We start from the raw sequence: 20,902 nt of genomic DNA, 5'->3' as shown, positions 1-20,902 counted from the left end.
TCAGAGGTGCTCCTGTCTACCAAATGAATGCAGGCCAAATGAATGAATGAGCTATTACTAGGAAGGTTCTGGCCACCATAAGCCTTCAGTGCAATGCTCCATACCTTGTGGGGAAAAACAGCAGCACTGATATCACAACACCACAAATAAAATGTGCTCATTTGCTTTCATCAATAGTCTAACCAACTTGCCTGTTCACCTGGCAACAATATAAGAAAATGCCTATTTTCTTGTGCCCCTGCAAACACAATGTTCCAATACCAAGTTGAAATACACTAACTTCAAGCTAGGATTCCCATGTGAACCAGCCTACCATTTTATCATCCTCCCTCTACCCTATATGTCTAAACATGAATTTTGCAAGACAGTAAGGCAGCACCTCAATCACCCAATCAGTCCTGATAATTCTGTATATATGTCTCTTTCCCATAAACTTCTTTCAATTTCTGAGGTATCCTCTTCTTATTTCTTCAAGTTATCTTTCTTTAAATAATCCACTATTTCTTTAATATTCTCATTGTGTAACACAAAACATTTTTACCTTTCAAGTAGAAGTGCCCCCTAGCAAAGAAAGTAAGCAATTGACATCTCTTTGATTACTGAGAAGTCTGGGTACATGGTAAGCACCTGAGGAATGCAATCAGAAATAGCCAAAAAAGATTTACACTGAGAAAAGCAAAATTCAGTATCAGTTGGACTGAAGGAAATAAAATGTTTCCATCCTCAAAAGTAAGGCCTAGAAAATTTAGAAAGGAACTATAAGCAAGTGAAGGAAACAGGCAGGCAGTAGACATGAGGCTGTGAAAACTATAGGACATCCTTGTGGTAACAACACCCGTTTGGGCATCTGTGGGTCCTACCAGTGTGGAGCCTGGCCAACTCCACTTTGTACCGGCTGACTCCATCTTGTACATGGTTTAAAACTTTGCAGCCCCCATGCCCTCCCCTCACATATTGTTACAGGCCCCTAAGTACAGTATACCCTGCAGGAACAGAAAGGTAAGTTTAAAGTTGCAAGACCTTGAAAACTCCCAATCTGGATGCAACACCTGCTCTTCTTCAAGGCCCTTTCGTAACCACTTACTCCCTCCCTATTGACTCTAATCTGGCAAGTTTTGCTTCTGTAACCCTTTCACTCTTAGAAATCCCTCCCAACTGAAAGCACAAGTTAAAAACTGCTCCCCTACTTCTCTTGGCTGAGAGTTCTTTGGATATGAACCCCACTCTGTGCTGACTAAATAAAGGACCCTAAAACTCAACTGGACTCAGTGTGCTGGGCGTAATTCTCCATAATTCCACTGGTATTTGGGGGCAACAAAATGACTCATAGACCTAAGACATTCTACTTCACTAATAAAGAGATACACTAACAAAACTACACTAAGATGGCATTTTTCACCTATCAGATTGGCAAAGATCTATAAGTTTGATAGCACATTGTATTTGCAAGGGTACAAGAAAATAGGCATTTTCATATATTGTTGGCAAGTACATAAATTGCCACTACCTCCAACTTGGAAAGTGCTACCCAAAATTACAAATAGACATTTTCACCCAATAATTCCATTTCTAGTAACTGATCCTCTGTATCTGCAAACAATCAGAAGGGGTTGGCTAAATGATTAATGGAAGAGGCATACAATGAAAGACTATGCATTTGTTAAAAAAAAACAAAAACAAAAATATGAGGAAGTACTTTATGTACTGCTATAGAATGTTATTAAAATGTATTGTTAAGTAAAAAATGCTAAATGCACAACAGATGCACAGTATGCTACCACATGTATAAAAAGGTGGAAATACATACTTTGCACATATTACATACAAGCATACATAAAAATACCTATTTTCATTTGTATATGACTAGGATCCAATACTATATAAATAAAATGTTTTGTATAGAACCATAAAAATGGGTTATATTAGTTGCTCCTGGGATAGGGGGCTGGGGGCTTTGGGAGGGTGCCATGGTAGGGACACTTTCACTCTATGCCTTTTTGTATCTTCTGAATTTTTGTCATATTATTGAAATCTTTAAAACATTACTCTGACAAACAAGCACAGATGAGAGCTCACAACCCATGAGCTAAGAAAATAACAGTGGTATTCACTGTATACACTAAAGCAAGCAACTAAAACCTTAGCGTTCTGTCACTGTGGCCCTGTGAGGAGGGGGACATGTGTATGTGTTTTGTTGGATGGCTCATCAGCCTGAGGGGCCACCTGATATGAGGAGTGGAAGGAAACCTGAGAACTAAATGCCTAAGAGCCACGGGGGTTCTTCACAGTGCTTCACAGGAGCAAGGTCTCCACTCTCACACAGGGAGAGGGGAAAAGTTCACAAATAAGGAAGGCAGACGATGCCTGAGATCCTGCTGAAAACACATTACACACATACAAACACACACGTGTGCATGCCACATGATGCCTTGGTAGAGAATCCTGAACCCCCAAGAGCCCTGGTGGGCCCAACCTGCTTCATGGGTCGCTGCCCTGGGCTGAGTATCAGGTAAGAGAATCAGAGTGGCTGAGACGGTACCTGGCATTCCTCACCTGCCTACCTGCTTCACTTTTCTTCTGAACTCAGAGCACCAACTCTCTCCTGACTCAACTCTAACCCACCTCACTCAGTCCCACCCCTATCCTTCAGCCATCTTCTATCCTTGCTCTCCTTATCCTCCCAGCAGCCTGGCCCAGTCACCCCATAAAATACATTTCATAGCAGAAGAAGCTCTCTCAGTGCCAAATCAGCCTTCCAGAAAGACTACTTCCTCCTTTCTCCATCACAACTCTTAGAATGAACAAATTCCTCGCGGTGACTATCAATTCTCTTCTGACTTACGTCAACAACACTCCAATAGAGCCTCAGCATTTTCGTTTATTTCACCATCTTTTATATACTTGTCTTTTCTCTTGAAAACCATCCCAAGAGGACGCAAGTAGTAGAGATCACCTGAGTAAGGCCTCAAGTACCTACAGTATGTGAATGGGAGAAAGCATAGGAAGAAATTGGGACTGAAGAAAACTGAGGGAGACAAGGGCACACATGCTTAAATAAACATTTTTTTCAAGTTACAGACTTTTTTGTTTTAGAGATGAGGTCTTGCTCTGTTACCTAGGCTGGAGTGCAGAGGCATGATCACAGCTCACTGCAGCCTCAAACTCCAGGGTTAAAGAATCCTCCTGCCTCAGCCTCCCAAGTCACTGGGATTACAGGTGTGAACCACTACATCCAACATACTCATGTTACGCACACACACTTGTATTTGCTTGTCTATGCATAAAATGTTCCTGGAATGATACAAAAGAAACAGGCAATGCTGGTTGCTTCTGAGATGGGAAACCAATAATGATCAGACTCCCATCCCTCTGGCTGAGTTTTAAATATAAATGAGCAATGAACCCTTTTTTTTTTAAGAATGAAAAAAATGAAGACATCACATGTATGTGAAAAAGATTAGAAAACTCACATTCATGTCCACAGTGGTGGGGGGGGGAAGCATAGATGAACTGAGACAAAGGAGAAAACAAAGAAGGCAAGAGTGGGGGTGAAGAATAAGCTTCCCACACAGAGAACCCTAACCATATGGGCAATGGCCAGCACCTCTACATGGCCGGAGTGCAGAGGGAGAGAAACAGTGAGCTATGTGACTGAGAAGGTAAACAGGGTGGCACTCAGGAAGACAGATGGTACGCTGAGCACTATGAGAGTGAAAAGCTCCAATCAAGTCAACAAGATGATTGGATTTGTCTTTTTAAGTTTGTTTTTGTCTGCAATAAGAACAATGGATTGAAACAGGCCCAGAGTAGAAGCAAGAAGAAAGATTTAGAGGCTAACATAATAGATTTAATGACAAAGGACAACAGCCTGAACCAAGGAGTTCAGAGGATGGACAGACAAGAGTTATTTGGAAAGTGGAATGGACAGGCGTTAGTAATTGAATGGGCATAAAGAGTGAGAGAGGCCAAGCACAGTGGCTCACAACAATAATCCCAGCGCTCTAGGAGGCTGAAGCAGGAGGATCACTTGAGGCCAGGAGTTCAAGACTGGCCTGAGCAACTCAGCAAGATCCCATCTCTACAGGTACAGTGGCACACACCTGTAAGTCCCATCCACTCACAAGGCTGAAGCAGAAGAATCACTTGAGCCCAGGACTTTGAGGTTTCAGTGAGCTGTAACACCATTACACTCCAGCTTGGGCAACAGAGTGACATCCTATCTCCAAAAATAGGTGGGGATAAGAGAGGAGTCAAAGATAATGACCAGCATTCTGGTCTGTGATAATAGGTGAATGGAACCAGGAGTGGAAGGGTGAAAGCTAGTCTTGCAGGAAAGACATGTCAGTTGAAAGTGACAGTGGGACCTTCAAGTAAAGATGTTAAGTTAATGGACATATGTAGTCATCAGCTTCCAGGTAGCTAAAAACTAAGTAGAATGAGAAGCAGGCCCCGAGATGACCAAAGGGTAAGGGCCAGACAGAGAATGAAGGATGGAAAAAGAAGATTAGGAAGAAATAGCCACAAAAGCAGGAGGAAAAACAGGATAAGGGAAGAAGTAGCCACAAAAGCAGGAGGAAAAACAGGAGAGCTGGCGTCCTGGATACCAAATGATGAGAGCAGTTCAAGAAGGTGATCAGTTTCAAAAGCTGCCAAGAAGTCTCAAAAAAAGTACTTTCTAGCAACCCTGGTAAAAGCAAGGGCAGTGGAGGAGAATAGGAGCAGAAGGTACAATTCTCAACCCTATGCCAACAAAAGTACAAATGATTACTTCGCCTAGATGTTTTCAATAACTTGTGAAAAGTAAGCCACAACATGACCTCTAAACACATGGTAACTGATGAAGCAAGAAACAGGCTTATAATTTCTTTACAAACCACTATCAACCACCCACCAACATAGGCCATATGCTTAGTATATGAAATTTCAAAAGGAAAAGTCTAACATCAAAAAAAAAAAAAGAAAGAAAAGGAAGTGAAATTCCTAAAATAGTAAAGCAAAAAGACTAATCATTCCAATGTTTAGGCACTGAATTTGGCATAAGCACCTCTAAAACGTCAAGTCCATGGGCTACAACAGCACTGGCTAGAGGTTCCTAAAAGCCTCCCCCATGACCCAGAGAACATGCCCCTTTCTAATCAGGCAGGAAAGATTTGAATACAAGGCCAGAGAGGAAGCTAGAAGAGAGAGAGAGACATCACCACATTAACATGGCAACATGAGGAGAATTAGTCACCCCAACCAAGCCTAGCATCATGCCCAATAAACAACTAATCCCCTACCCCAAGAACCTTCACTTCAAATCCCGTCCTCTACATGACTAATTCACGTTGGCATTTTGCTTTCTGAAACATGGAGTCCAGCCAAACCAACTTAACAGGCATAAGAAGGAAACTTAAGAACTGAGGAAAGAAAAACATATCAGCTATGAAAACCACAGACTGCTATCCTCAGTGAGAAAGGACCCTTGTTTTCCTTTTAAACAGAAGGCCATGCTCCAGATAGGAGGGTGGGGGGAGACCTCCACTGATGCTAAACAAACAATAAGAGAACAGGACTTGCAGATTGTTATAGTGGACTGTAAAATCCATCCAAAATCATTCATGTATAGAACAGAGAAGGAACTTGCCCAAGGTCACACAGAGTTTGGATGGACCTGGGTGCAAACCTGCCTGGTTTTTTCCACACTATACAATGAGATCTTTTGATGGCCAATTGCAGCCAAATACCTATGTCCTGCATCGGTTCTCCCCAAACCTCTAGACCTGTATAACCTACCAACTCTTTGACATCTCCTCTGGGCTGTCTTCAAAGCTCCATTCCTGACATCCAACACTAAACTTGTGATCTTTCCCCAGTGCCAGTGTTTCATCCAGGGCTTCTTAGCTCAACAGATGACATCACCATTCATCTGGTTCCTGAGCCAGCGACGGAGGAATCATGTCCCGTGTTTGAACTCCAGCCCTGCCACTTCCTAACTGTGACCTTGAGCAAATTAAATAAAGTCTTTAAATGTCAGGTTTTGTCATCTGAAAACAACAGTAATTACCTTATAAGATAGCTGTGGCACTGGGAGAGATGGTGTGCATAAAACGCCAAGCACTCAATGTCTTTATACACACATTCCCTCTACTTCTTGCCTGTCCTGTTCCACCCCACCTGGCTAACACTTGTGTATTTTTCTCATTCCAACTCAAATGCTGTTCTCCCCTAGAAGCCTTCCCCCTCAAGGCTGAGTCATTCCCCCACTTTCATTTTTCATCCTCAAAGCACAGTGTAATTTCTATTCACATCCCACATCCTAATTCCATATTTACTCTGTGATGGTTTGGTCAATGACCATCTCCTCCAATAGCTCCATAAGTGGCCAGCAATTGCTAGGGTTATCTTCATTTTTGTATTCTCAACATAGTACCTGGGACTTAAGAGGTGTTCACTAAATATCAGTTGAGTGAAGGGCTCAAGAAGCATATTTGTCAGCAGGAAGGGGACCTAAATACTAGAAAAGAAGTTCCAGGGCACCAATCCAGGTAAGCACACATGACCATCCCAAATCTGGGGCTGGGTAGAAAGGGTCTGGCAAGCCCTGTCCTACTTCCCCAAAGCTCAGGACTCACTGTTTGCCTGACCACCATTCTAACCATTCCTGAGCAGAACATGCTCTGCAGGAACCTGCATGGCCACACCCCGGAGAGTCTGGGATGAATCCCAGTCCCTTCGATACCTTTCCTAATGGAAACATCACTCCACGGTGGGTGTGCTTCTCATGTTTAAAGGCACATATTTTTATACCACAGGGTCTCTAAATGCAGCCAACTGCTACATCTGGGCCTCAGCTGAAGAAACAACTATATTCCAACTTGAGGGTGAAAGTGAGCTGTACTGGCCCTTAGAAGTGAATAGCATATTGGTTCTCCAATATGGTACCAATAGGAATTTTCAAGAATATGTTTTACTACACCCAACAGTTGTTTTGCAGCAACTCCAGAACCTAACTCCCTGGTAATATGGCACTCTAATGTAAAGTATTTAAAAACACAGATTTTGCTTCTGAATGAGGCTGGATTCAAATTCTGGCTCTGTCACTTACTAGTTACAAATGAAACCTTAGACTAGCTATCTGACCTGTCTCAGCCACAGTCAACTTATCTACATGAATAGAGAAGGCAGGACCTAGATCTTATGGTTGTAGGAAACATTAATATAAATACATATGGCTAACTTATCTTAAGAAAGTTCTTTGTACACAGAGCACCACCTTATAAGACCAAGTTCTGCACTAAGTCTAACATGTAAAAGGTACTTTCTAGCAACCCTGATAAAAGCAAGGGCAGTGGAGGAGAGTGGGAGCAGAAGATTCTCAATCCTATGCCAACAGAAGTACAAATGATTACTTTGCCTAGATGTTTTCAATAACTTGTGAAAAGTAAGCCACAAAATGACAGTATTCAGTGAACACCTGGATCTTCTTCAGACTCATTCCCTTCCAGACTAACAGCCCACTTCTTTATGGGAGTGCCTGACACTCCCCTTCTGTGTTGATCAGAATTGCCTGTGCACAAATGCTCCTTCTTCCTGAGTTGCACAATTGAAATGTGATACAAACCGTCCCACTTCCTCTTGTCTTGAGTGTCAAATGGTAAAGCCACACATGAGACACACACGCGCACACACCCTTCTCTGAAAATATAACTTCCCCAGTAGAGGACCCAGAGATCCTACACGAGACAACAGCTGCAGACACAGTTTAAAAAATAAGCTCTTTATCCAAAGGAAAATGCTGGAGAAAGGGAAGCTGAAAAAGTCTAAGCCAGGAGTCCTCAAACTTTTTAAACAGGGGGCCAATTCACTGTCCCTCAGACCGTTGGAGGGCCGGACTATAGTTTAAAAAAAAAAAACTATGAACAAATTCCTATGCACACTTCACATATCTTATTTTGAAGTAAAAAAAAAAAAAAAAACAGGAACAAATACAATCACACCACTTCATGTGGTCTGCGGGCCGCAGTTTGAGGACGCCTGGTCTAAGCTGTAGCGCAGCCAGGAGAAACGGAGATACCACCCGTGCTTTTGTCTTAATATTTCTTTTGTATATTTTACATAGAGGAAACCGTAGCTGCTGCCACTTGTAAAATAATTGTTCTCCAAACAGCACTGGCTTAAGCCCTTAGAGAGAATACCTAAGGAGAGAAGAACTACCTTTGCCTTCTAAAAGTTTACCACATAACTGGAGGCGCAAAACCAATGGAGAACAGTTAACTCTGCACTGAATGAGTAACAATAGAGAATAAGGCGGAGGTAAGACAGGTTGCTGTAAAAAAAATGAAGCTCTCCTGGAAGTGGTGCCTACTGATTAAGGAGAGGAAGGTAGGAGGACATTGTAGACACACTAAAGATTAAGAACCAACCTAGTTTATTCTAGAGACACTGAAAAGGAATGGAAACCTACATAGCAAAAACTATTTAGGGAAATACACAGGTAACAGAACAAGCAGCATCTTATTTACAAAAGAAGGTAATTTTATAACTTCCTTGCAATGAAACAGAAAGCTCAGCAAAAAGTTGCGTCTCCTAACTCCAAAGCTCGTTTCCAACCTCCCATCCGCATAACCGTGCATCATCACTTACCCGGATGAGGGACGCCTGGTGCCGAAGAGGCTTGGGTCCTGCACCCCCTGATGAGGGTCCCTCAGGCTGGACAAGGGGCTGTCGAGCTTCATAAGGAGCTGAAACAGCAAGAGGAAAAGTCAGCACAGTAAACAAAGATTCCACAAAAAAAATTGTGACTTCACACTCAAACTGATACAGCATCTGCTTTTCAGGGATGAACTGACAACGGAATTACAAGTATATACTCAGAGGGCCACCACCTAGGACAGACAAAGCCCGACACTCTTAGACACAATTTCACCAAACAATCTAAGACACTCAACCAATTCATAAGATGGAAAAATATTCACATGGGGTTAATATTAGGAATAAATTGTGAGGGTGGAATAGTGAGAACCTCAACTGGGACAGAAGAGCTAAAAAAGTGCCATCTTATTAAGTGTTCAAATTCTAAATATAAGGTAAATTCTGTATGCATTCCCCATGTAAATGTCCTCCATGTATCATGTATCCTCCCCAAGAAGAAAACTAATATGCCCTTTGAACCAACATAATGTTAAGAACCAACATTATGATTTATTTTTGAAAAATAAATGGCACTGTTTTCCTTATTAAAATGTAAAACCAAGCAGAGAAACATACAAAAGTGTATATATGTATTTTATGTGTATTATTAGTCTATTCTTCAATAACCAAACTATTTAAAAATAATTTTATGTTTAAAACAAGTCTCTAAGCCACAAAAACGAATGCAAGTTTTTACTCCTTTTATTTCCAGAGAACTTATTAATGACCTTGCCAATACGTCGGGAAGACAGTTACATATAACCTGACAGCATTCAGCTTCAACAGAAAGGAGAAATTATCACCCAAGTAGAAACCATTTCTCATTTCTGTACAATAATAGTTCATGTTTTATAAAATACATAAATCAGTAAAATGCTTTCTTTCTGTAGCTTACTTATAAATAAAACTAGGTGGAGAGTAGAACAGCCTATTATGGCACCATGTTTAGCATAGTTTGATCTTTTTAAAGAAGGTACGACAACAGCACATCAAGAAAGACAAATCACTCTTGGGCTCAAATCTGCTTTTTGTATTTCTTCCTAGCAACTGGAATGCAACATTATAATACATGAAAATATATTACCACACATGAAAATAGCAAAATGATTACCTAGCAAACCATTAAGCGGATTTTCAGAACCTTCTAAGAATGAATAAAAATATAAAAACTGCAGAAGAAACATGCATAGAGAACACATAATCCAAGTCCTAAAAAGTTAAGTCTCAGATGGTAGGCAGGCACTGTCTTCTGAGAAGTAGGACTTTAAAAATCATTCCATGTTGACGGAACACAGAATTAAACCCTTAACACAAACCCAGTAAACAATAAACAGCTTGGTGGAGGTCCTAGTGGTCATGAGCTTTCCCTGGGAAGTGAATCCAAGTGCCTCTGCTAACCATAACTTCTACTGCCCAGGAGAGACACACAGGGGAGGAGGCCACCATCTGGCTCTTGGCTCCTGTCCCTCACCTACTAGGGCCTTTCCTTGGAAGAGACAGACGTATCTCATCTGTAAGGCTTGGCTAAAGGCTCATCTGTGTGAGGGGTCATTTGGGAGAGGCAGATTTTCTCTTCCCGCTTGTGTGGGAAGCCTGGGCTGGTCAAGCCTGCCTGTGACTGGAAAGGTGAGTGTCTGAAGCCCATCCAGCCACATATCTAAGACATGTGCTCTCATCTGCTGTATCAGTAATAAAGTTGATATCCAAACCATCATTGTTCTGTCTTCTGGCTCCTTCCTCAATTAGATTTGAACTTGGGAAGTTAAAAGGTAGATATTACTTATTGCCCCGACTCTCTTTCCTCCTCAATGCAACCCAAAATACGCAACTCAATGCAAAACAAATAATTCTTTGATCCCCTTATAAGAAGTTTAATAAGGAACTAGAAGTACTGTCTTTTTCCAAGGAGAGGAGCATTAAAAAAAAAAAAAAAAAACCTAAAGATTTCATCACTCTGAAGTTCAGTGTTAAATTGGAACTCTGGCAGTTTCCTACACACCTACCACCCTAAGACCCAGCAACTCCACTCCTAAGTACTAGGAAAATGACAGCATATGTCACAAAAAGACTCATACACTGATGCTTATAGCATCTTCATAACAGCCAAACACTGGCAACACTCACATGTCCAGAAATAGAAGAATGGATCATCAAATTATGGGGTATTCAAAAGATGGAATACTACTGAATAATAAAAGGAACCAACTACCGATACAACAATATGGATAAATTTCAGCCATTATGCTGAAGGGAAGATGGCAGACACATACAAGTATAGTCATTCTTTTTTTTTTTTTTTTTTATTGTTGGGGATTCATTGAGGGTACAATAAGCCAGTTACACTGATTGCAATTGTTAGGTAAAGTCCCTCTTGCAATCGTGTCTTGCCCCCATAAAGTGTGACACACACTAAGGCCCCACCCCCCCATAACCTTAATTGTCATTAATTGTCCTCATATCAAGATTGAGTACATAGGATTCATGCTTCTCCATTCTTGTGATGCTTTACTAAGAATAATGTCTTCCACTTCCATCCAGGTTAATACGAAGGATGTAAAGTCTCCATTTTTTTTAATAGCTGAATAGTATTCCATGGTATACATATACCACAGCTTGTTAATCCATTCCTGGGTTGGTGGGCATTTAGGCTCTTTCCACATTTTGGCGATTGTAAATTGAGCTGCAATGAACAGTCTAGTACAAGTGTCCTTATGATAAAAGGATTTTTTTCCTTCTGGGTAGATGCCCAGTAATGGGATTGCAGGATCGAATGGGAGGTCTAGGTTGAGTGCTTTGAGGTTTCTCCATACTTCCTTCCAGAAAGGTTGTACTAGTTTGCAGTCCCACCAGCAGTGTAAAAGTGTTCCCTTCTCTCCACATCCACGCCAGCATCTGCAGTTTTGAGATTTTGTGATGTGGGCCATTCTCACTGGGGTTAGATGATATCTCAGGGATGTTTTGATTTGCATTTCTCTAATATATAGAGATGATGAACATTTTTTCATGTGTTTGTTAGCCATTCGTCTGTCATCTTTAGAGAAAGTTCTATTCATGTCTCTTGCCCATTGATATACGGGATTGTTGGCTTTTTTCATGTGGATTAATTTGAGTTCTCTATAGATCCTGGTTATCAAGCTTTTGTCTGATTGAAAATATGCAAATATCCTTTCCCATTGTGTGGGTTGTCTCTTTGCTTTGGTTATTGTCTCCTTAGCTGTACAGAAGCTTTTCAGTTTAATGAAGTCCCATTTGTTTACTTTTGTTGTTGTTGCAATTGCCATGGCAGTCTTCTTCATGAAGTCTTCCCCCAGGCCAATATCTTCCAGTGTTTTTCCTATGCTTTCTTGGAGGATTTTTATTGTTTCATGCCTTAAATTTAAGTCCTTTATCCATCTTGAGTCAATTTTTGTGAGTGGGGAAAGGTGTGGGTCCAGTTTTAGTCTTTTACATGTAGACATCCAGTTCTCCCAACACCATTTATTGAATAGGGAGTCTTTCCCCCAAGGTAAGTTCTTGTTTGGTTTATCGAAGATTAGGTGGTTGTAAGATGTTAGTTTCATTTCTTGGTGTTCAATTCGATTCCAAGTGTCTATGTCTCTGTTTTTGTGCCAGTACCATGCTGTCTTGAGCACTATGGCTTTGTAGTACAGACTAAAATCTGGTATGCTGATGCCCCCAGCTTTATTTTTGTTACTAAGAACTGCCTTAGCTATACGGGGTTTTTTCCGGTTCCATACAAAACGCAGAATCATTTTCTCCAAATCTTGAAAGTACGATGTTGGTATTTTGATAGGAATGGCATTGAATAGGTAGATAGCTTTGGGAAGTATAGACATTTTAACAATGTTGATTCTTCCCATCCATGAGCATGGTATGTTCTTCCATTTGTTAATATCCTCTGCTATTTCCTTTCTGTGGAGTTCATAGTTTTCTTTATAGAGGTCCTTCACCTCCTTCGTTAGGTATATTCCTAGGTATTTCATTTTCTTTGAAACTATGGTGAAGGGAGTTGTGTCCTTAATTAGCTTCTCATCTTGACTGTTATTGGTGTATACAAAGGCTACTGACTTGTGGACATTGATTTTATATCCTGAAACATTACTGTATTTTTTGATGACTTCTAGGAGTCTTGTGGTTGAGTCTTTGGGGTTCTCTAAGTATAAGATCATGTCGTCAGCAAAGAGGGAGAGTTTGACCTCCTCTGCTCCCATTTGGATTCCCTTTATTTCCTTGTCTTGCCTAATTGTATTGGCTAGAACTTCCAGCACTATGTTGAATAGTAAAGGTGACAGAGGACAACCTTGTCTGGTTCCAGTTCTAAGAGGAAAAGCTTTCAGTTTTACTCCATTCAGTAAAATATTGGCTGTGGGTTTGTCAGATAGCTTCAATCAGTTTTAGAAATGTGCCACCTATGCCTATACTCTTCAGTGTTCTAATTAGAAAAGGATGCTGGATTTTATCAAATGCTTTTTCTGCATCTATTGAGAGGATCATGTGATCTTTATTTTTGCCTCTGTTAATATGGTGGATAACGTTTATGGACTTGCGTATGTTAAACCAGGCTTGCATCCCTGGGATGAAACCTACTTGATCATGATGAATGACTTTTTTGATGATAAGCTGTAATCTATTGGCTAGGATTTTGTTGAGAATTTTTCCGTCTATATTCATGAGTGAGATTGGTCTGAAATTCTCCTTTTTGTTTGGGTCTTTCCCTGGTTTTGGTATCAGGGTGATGTTTGATTCATAGAATGTGTTGGGGAAGATTCCTTCTTCCTCAGTTTTTTGGAATAATTTCTGCAGTACAGGAATAAGCTCTTCCTTGAAGGTTTGATAGAATTCTGGAGTGAAGCCATCTGGACCAGGGCATTTTTTAGTTGGAAGCTTTTTTATTGTTTCTTTGATCTCAGTGCTTGAAATTGGTCTGTTCAGGAGGTCTATTTCTTCCTGGCTAAGTCTAGGGAGAGGGTGTGATTCCAAATATTGATCCATTTCCTTCACATTGTCAAATTTCTGGGCATAGAGTTTCTGGTAGTATTCAGAGATGATCTCTTGTATCTCTGTGGGATCAGTTGTTATTTCCCGTTTATCGTTTCTGATTGAGGTTACTAGAGATTTTACTTTTCTATTTCTGGTTAGTCTGGCCAATGGTTTATCTATTTTATTTATTTTTTCAAAAAACCAACTCCTTCCATTCTTGGGATACTTTACTAAGAAGAATATGTTCCAGCTCCATCCATGTAAACATGAAAGAGGTAAAGTCTCCGAAACTAATTTGGGACTGTCACATGAAAGCTATAACCCAGCTACAACTTAACAATAGGGGGAAGTGGGAAAGGGGGGGGTGGGTAGAGGGAGGGGAATCGGTGGGATCACACCTGTGGTGCATATTATAGGGGTATTTGCGAAACTTGGTAAATGTAGAATGTAAATGTTTTGGCACAGTAACTGAGATAACGCCGGAAAGGCTATGTTAACCACTGTGATAAAAATGTGTCAAATGGTTTATGAAGTGAGTGTATGATGCCCCATAATCATATCATTGTATACAGTTATGATTTAATAAAAAAAATTAAAAAAAAAAAACCAACTCCTTGTTTCATTAATTTTCTGAATGATTCTTTTGTTTTCAATTTCATTGATCTCTGATTTGATTTTGGATATTTCTTTTCTTCTACTGAGTTTAGACTTAGATTGTTCTTCTTTTTCCAATTCCATAAGATCTCTTGTGAGATTGTTGATGTGCTCTCTTTCTGTTTTTCGAATGTAGGCATCTAAAGCGATGAATTTTCCTCTCAAAACTGCTTTTGCAGTATCCCACAGGTTTTGGTAGCTTGTGTCTTCATTGTTGTCATGCTCAAGGAAGTTAATGATTTCCTGTTTTATTTCTTCCTGCACCCATCTGTTATTCAACAGAAGATTGTTTAATTTCCATGCCTTTGGGTGGGGTCGAGCATTTTTGTTAGAGTTCCACCTTTAGTGCCTTATGGTCTGAGAAGATACAAGGTAAAATTTCAATTCTTTTGATTCTGTTGATATTTGTTTTGTGTCCCAGGATATGATCAATTTTGGAGAATGTTCCATGGGGTGATGAGAAGAATGTATATTCTTTGTCTTTGGGGTGGAGTGTTCTATATGCGTCTATCAAGCATAGTTGGTCTAAGGTCTCATTTAAATCTCTTATATCTTTGTTTAATTTCTGTTTAGAGGATCTTTCCAGCTCTGTAAGAGGTGTGTTAAAATCCCCTGATATGATGGTATTATCAGATATCATATTGCTCAGACTGAGTAAGGTCTGCTTCAAGAATCTGGGAGCATTTAAATTGGGTGCATAAATATTTAGAATTGAAATGTCTTCTTGTTGTAGTTTTCCCTTGACCAATATAAAGTGACCGTCTTTGTCTTTTTTGACTTTAGTTGCTTTAAATCCACATGTATCTGAAAATAAGATTGCAACTCCTCTTTTCTTCTGAATTCCATTTGCCTGAAAAATTGTCTTCCAACCCTTGACTCGGAGCTTTAATTTGTCTTTTGAAGCCAGGTGTGTTTCTTGCAGACAGCAAATGGATGGCTTGTGTTTTTTAATCCAGTCAACCAATCTATGTCTCTTCAGTGGGGAATTCAAGCCATTAACATTTATGGAGATAATTGATAAGTGTGGTAGTATTCTATTCGTCTTATTTGGTGAGAGTCCATTGCTTAGTTTTATCTTTTGCATCAGTGTGGAGGTTAGGTTCTGTCCTTTGATTTCTGAGTTCTTACTTTGCTGCTGATCCATTGTGGTGGTCAGTGTGCAGAACAGGTTGAAGTATTTCCTGTAGAGCTGGTCTTGTTGTGGCAAATTTCCTCAATGTTTGTATATCCATAAATGATTTGATTTCTCCGTCAATTTTGAAGCTTAGCTTAGCAGGGTACAGAATTCTGGGCTGGAAATTGTTCTGTTTAAGTAGATTAAAGGTAGATGACCATTGTCTTCTTGCTTGGAAAGTTTCATTAGAGAAGTCTGCGGTCACTCTGATGCATTTGCCCCTGTAGGTCAACTGGCGCTTACTCCTGGCAGCTTGCAGAATCTTTTCTTTTGTCTTGACTTTGGACAGGTTCATCACAATGTGTCTTGGAGAAGCTCGGTTAGAGTTGAGGCGACCTGGGGTCCGATATCCCTCTGAAAGCAGTGTGTCAGAATCTTTGGTGATGTTTGGGAAATTTTCATTTATAATATTCCCTAGTATGGCTTCCATTCCTCTGGGGCATTCTTCTTCCCCTTCTGGAATTCCTATAACTCGTATATTGGAACGCTTCATAAAGTCCCATAATTCTGACAGTGAACGTTCTGCTTTCTCTCTCTTCTTTTCTGCCTCTTTTACTACCTGAGTTATCTCAAAAACTTTGTCTTCTACCTCTGAAATTCTTTCTTCTGCATGGTCTACCCTGTTGCTGATACTTTCCATTGCATCTTTAAGTTCCCTGATTGATTGTTTCATTTCCTTCAGCTCTGCTATATCCTTTTTATATTCTTCATATCGTTCATCTCTGATTTGATTCTGTTTTTGGATTTCCTTTTGGTTATTTTCCACTTTATTAGCAGTTTCCTTCATTGTTTCCATCATTTCTTTCATTGTTTTCAACATGTGTATTCTAAATTCCCTTTCTGTCATTCCTAACATTTCTGTATAGGTGGAATCCTCTGCAGTAGCTACCTCATGGTCCCTTGGCGGGGTTGTTCTGGACTGGTTCTTCATGTTGCCTGGAGTTTTCTGCTGATTCTTCCTCATGAGTGATTTCTTTTATCTGTTTCCTTGCCCTAATTTTCCTTTCACTTCCTCTTGCTCTTTAAGTTCTTGTGCCTGTGGACGGTTTTCCACTGTTTTAGTCCTCCTCTTGGGGTCCAGAAGTCTCTCGCTGACTCCCTGTATCCTCATAGGAGTGATGATAGGCAGTTCCCACCAGCCAGAGATGCCTGGAATCCTATCTTCCCAGACTCACGGTGCCCAGATGCAAGGAAGCTCGTCTCGGCTGCCATCTTGCTCCGCCTCCAACCTTAATAGTCTTAACTTGAAATTGAAAAAAAAAAATCTAAGCAACAGATCACACTGGGGGTGAGCTGGACAGCTTCCCTTTGCATCTCCAGATCAGTTCTTCTTTGCTTTCCACTGTGCCCGGTGCTATGGTAAGTTGATCACTATGAACTCAACACAAGGCTGCCTTATTTTCTGCCTTGTGGTATGTTTAGTCAACAGAGAGACTCTCTAGGAGAGCTTTATCCAGGATAAAAGTTAGGGCAGGGCTCTCCCCCGCCCTGTCCACGAGAGTCGTGCCCGGAGTTCTGGGGCCCGGGCTCGGGGGAAAGTCCTCCCACGACAGTATAGTCATTCTGTGAAATAATGTCTTTCACAGCAATCTGGGCGGAACTGAAAGCCATTACCATAAATGAAGTATCCCAGGAATGGAAAAAACACATACCACACGGACTCACTTATAAGCAGGAGCTAAGTGATATGGTCATACAGAATGGTATAACAGACTTTGGAGGCTCAGTAAGGGAGAAATGAGAGGAGTATGAAGGATCAAAATTCATCTGTTGGGTAACAATGTATATCATTTGGGTGACAGGTACGCTAAAAGTCCTGACTTCACCACTATGCAATTCATCCTTGGATCAAAAATTTATTGAAATTTTTTTATAAGTACACTCATTCTGTATGTTTCCATTTGCATGACATTCTAGAAGAGGCAAAACTAAAAATCAGAACAGTGCTTGAATTGGAGAACAGAGTGACCAGAGAGGGGCATCTCTGACATAACAAACATTCTTTTTTCACAGCTATAACAGGGACTTTACCTAAAAATGCAAACATTGTAACCTGATCATTTGTACCCTCATATTAATTTGAAATTAAATAATGTTCTTTTTTTGAGACATAGTTTTATTCTGTCACCTGGACTATGGTACAGTAGCATCATCTAGCTCATAACAGCCTCAAACTCCTGGACTCTAGTGATCCTCCTACGTCAGTCTCCTAAGTAACTGGGACTTACAGGCGTGTGCCACCACGCCTAGCTAATTTTTTCTATTTTTCATGCAGATGGGGTCTCAGTATGGTGCTCAGGCTGGTCTCAAACTCCTGGCCTTAACCAATCCTTCAGCTTCAGCCTTCCAACATATTAGCCTTTCAGGCATGAGCCACCGTGCCCAGTCACAGTATCAAAGGGGTGGCTACATGGGCATATCTATTTGTTAAAACTCAAATTGAATATTTAAAAAATGTGCCTTTTATCATGTGTAAATTTTACCTCACCTTTTAGAAAGTATTAAAAGAAATGAAGGTATGCACAGCCTGCTGAGAGTTAAGAAAGATGGAGAGAAACAGGCTGCTTCCTTGCCACTAGGTGAATGGAAGCCTAATTTGGATGGAATGAGGAGAGAATGGGGCATGAAGTACCAAGCTGGAGGATAGAGGCAGGGAAAAGGGGAGGTGGGGGGAGAGAGAGCGCAAGCACACAGACAAGGTTTTTAAAGAATATTAAAGGTAGGGCAGTGTCTGTGGCTCAAAGGAGTAGAGCGCTGGCCCCATATGCCAGAGGTGGCAGGTTCAAACCCAGCTCCGGCCATAAACTGCAAAAAAAAAAAAAAAAAAAAGAATATTAAAGGTAGAACTTGATGGTTCAGCACCCATAGCACAGTGGTTACAGTGCCAGCCACATGCACCGAGGCTGGTGGGTCCAAGCCCAGCCTGGGCCAGCTAAACAACAGTGACAACTGCAATAAGAAAATAGCCAGGCATTGTGACAGGTGCCTGTGGTCCCAGCTACTTGGGAGGCTGAGGCAAGAGAATCACTTAAGCCCAAGAGTTTGAGGTTGCTGTGAGCTGTGACGCCACAGCACTCTACCAAGGGAGACATAGTGGGACTCTGTCTCGAAAAAAAAAAAGGTAGAACCTGGTGACAGGCTGACTCAAGAGAACAAAAACAGATTCACCTGTGAGTTAAAAGACGAACTTCTAAACCCAAATATGATTACGAATAGAAAAACACATTTCTGAAAATAGGAAAATCAGGCTCAACGCCCATAGCACAGTGGTTATGGCGCCAGCCACATGCACCAAGGCTGGCAGGTTTGAGCCCAGCCCAGGCCAGCTAAGCAACAATGACAATTGCAACAAAAAAATAGCCTGGCATTGTGGCGGGCACCTGTCGTCCCAGCTACTTGGGAGGCTGAGGCAAGAGACTCACTTAAGCCCAAGAGTTTGAGGTTGCTGTGAGCTATGACGCCATGGCATTGTACCAAGGGCAACATAGTGAGACTCTTGTCTCAAAAAAATAAATAAATAAATATAAATAAATAAATAAAATAGGAAAATCAGAAAAAAGGAAATAATAAGAGGAAAACGAAGAATTCTCAACTCTATTTAGTTTCCACCACCACGGGATATTCAAGTCACAGGACATGGATTTTTTGTTACTGTCTCCATTAGCAACACAATCTTGCATGTGCATGGGACTTATCTCCAAACATATTTTTTTGGCATAAAACAACCATTTATTGTACCTTAGAATTTGTGGGTGAAGAATTCAGGGAGGGCTCATACTCATGTACTCACTTGATCCTCATAACACCCCTGTAGGATACTGTAACTCCATTTTAAGAGAGGAGAGGAAATCATGGTTTAGAGAAGTTGAATGCTTGCCATTATGCTATACGTGCTCCTCCGTGCAAGATTACAGCCTCTCTTTAGTTCAACCTAGTGCATATTTTGATTTCTGGGTCCCTCTAGAAGTCACAACTATTATCATCGCAGCAAAAACCTGCAGAAACTGGGTCAGCCACAGCCCACAAAATTAAAAAGGGGGACAGATATCCAATTCTAAAATACCTTTAATTGGTCATATCTTAAAGTAGGAGTGTGAACTCCAGGAGGACAAGATGCTGCAGTGAATTTATGGTGCTTTAAGTGCTGCAGCCTGAGCAGCCAAGTCTGCAAGTCATCTTCAGAACCAACTAACGTATTTTACCACTAACAAGGCCAGCAGAGCATAAATGTGAACAAGGAGGCAACCCGAAAACTATGCACGTTACCTACCTCTCAGCAAAATGCTTCCCCTAGCATTTTCTTTATCTTTATTCCAAAACACAAGACCTATACATTTTCATTTACATGCTCAGTCTTTAAAGGTTGGATCACCTCTTTTGCTTCTGCATAGTCATATTTTTTAGGAAATTTCATAAAAGTAGTTACGATATAAATGCGTTTGGTTTCTTTGCAGAAAGGAGTAACAATTTCAAAAAATACAAATCTTTCATATGCTATGTTCTGTTTAATGAACTCTGTCTATGAAAGATTAAATCATCTAAATAGCTGTTTACAAGCCTAAAGATAAACTAGTTTCTAGGACAGAAGACAAAGCATTATTGAAATCTGTTTAATTCCTGTTTTTAAAGAAACCTTGCTTGAGAATATAAAATTAAATCAAGCCATGTTGCCATAGACAGGGGTAATTAAATCAGGAAATTAAGCAGCTGGTGGCATTGCTGCCTGGTAAATTCAAGAGTCTATAAGACATGGTCTGGGACAGCTGGCCCCCAGGTCACCTCTTACCTGGATGCATCTGTTCTGTGCCACTCCGCAGTTTGCTGTAGCCATGGCTCAAGGGCACCCTCTGGTAATGAGGAGGGGAAGAAGGCGGGGAAGCGAGGGGTGACATCGTAGGAGACTGTGTTTCCTGCTTCAAAGAAACAGAGCAGAGTTCAGAGGCGACCACTCCAGATGCCTGGCGTTCTGAATTGCCGTCAGGAAGCATAATGCAACTCTATTGCTGGTGACCCAGCTGATTTAACAAATAGGGGGAAATGTTTTCTCCAAAATGCAGCATGATTAAGAAGCAGTGTCTGAGGATTCAAGTCTCCCAGAAAATAAAGTCTCATCAGTATTGAATTACCTAAGTCACTAAAACCAGCCTGAAACACTGGGTTATTCCAATAATACTTTCCTTTGGAAAATGAAAGACAGTGATCACATGAAATAACAATCTTCCCCCGCCAATTGTGACCTCTTTATGGATAGATTTGGTTTTCATTCTTCAATTCCTATTTCCTAAACTTAAACTTAACAAGTCTGACAGCAAATAAGAACATTAAAATATATTTTTAAATGTTTAATGCTAAAATAGTCTTGGAGCTTACTATGCCTATTTAAAATGATAGCTTTTTTCCACAGTGAGAGACTGCAAAACA

General features: G+C 40.7%; 1 protein-coding gene across 5 annotated transcripts in view; it reads right to left on the bottom strand.

The window, feature by feature from the left end:
- Nucleotides 1-20,902, bottom strand: part of REPS2 (RALBP1 associated Eps domain containing 2) — a 313,577-nt gene that overhangs the window by 202,261 nt on the left and 90,414 nt on the right. For 3 of the 5 annotated variants that reach the window (XM_053580740.1, XM_053580743.1, XM_053580742.1), the window contains exons 4-5: nt 20,268-20,394; nt 8,626-8,723 (exon numbers count right to left, since the gene is read on the bottom strand). In XM_053580740.1, coding sequence (XP_053436715.1) covers nt 8,626-8,723; nt 20,268-20,394 — 225 coding nt within the window. The remainder of the gene's footprint in view (nt 1-8,625; nt 8,724-20,267; nt 20,395-20,902) is intronic. The other 2 variants (XM_053580741.1, XM_053580744.1) reach the window with 1 other exon arrangement.

This window comes from Nycticebus coucang, chromosome X, assembly GCF_027406575.1.
Source record: "Nycticebus coucang isolate mNycCou1 chromosome X, mNycCou1.pri, whole genome shotgun sequence".
NCBI lineage: Eukaryota > Metazoa > Chordata > Mammalia > Primates > Lorisidae > Nycticebus > Nycticebus coucang.
This window is presented reverse-complemented; position numbering and strand designations above follow the sequence as displayed.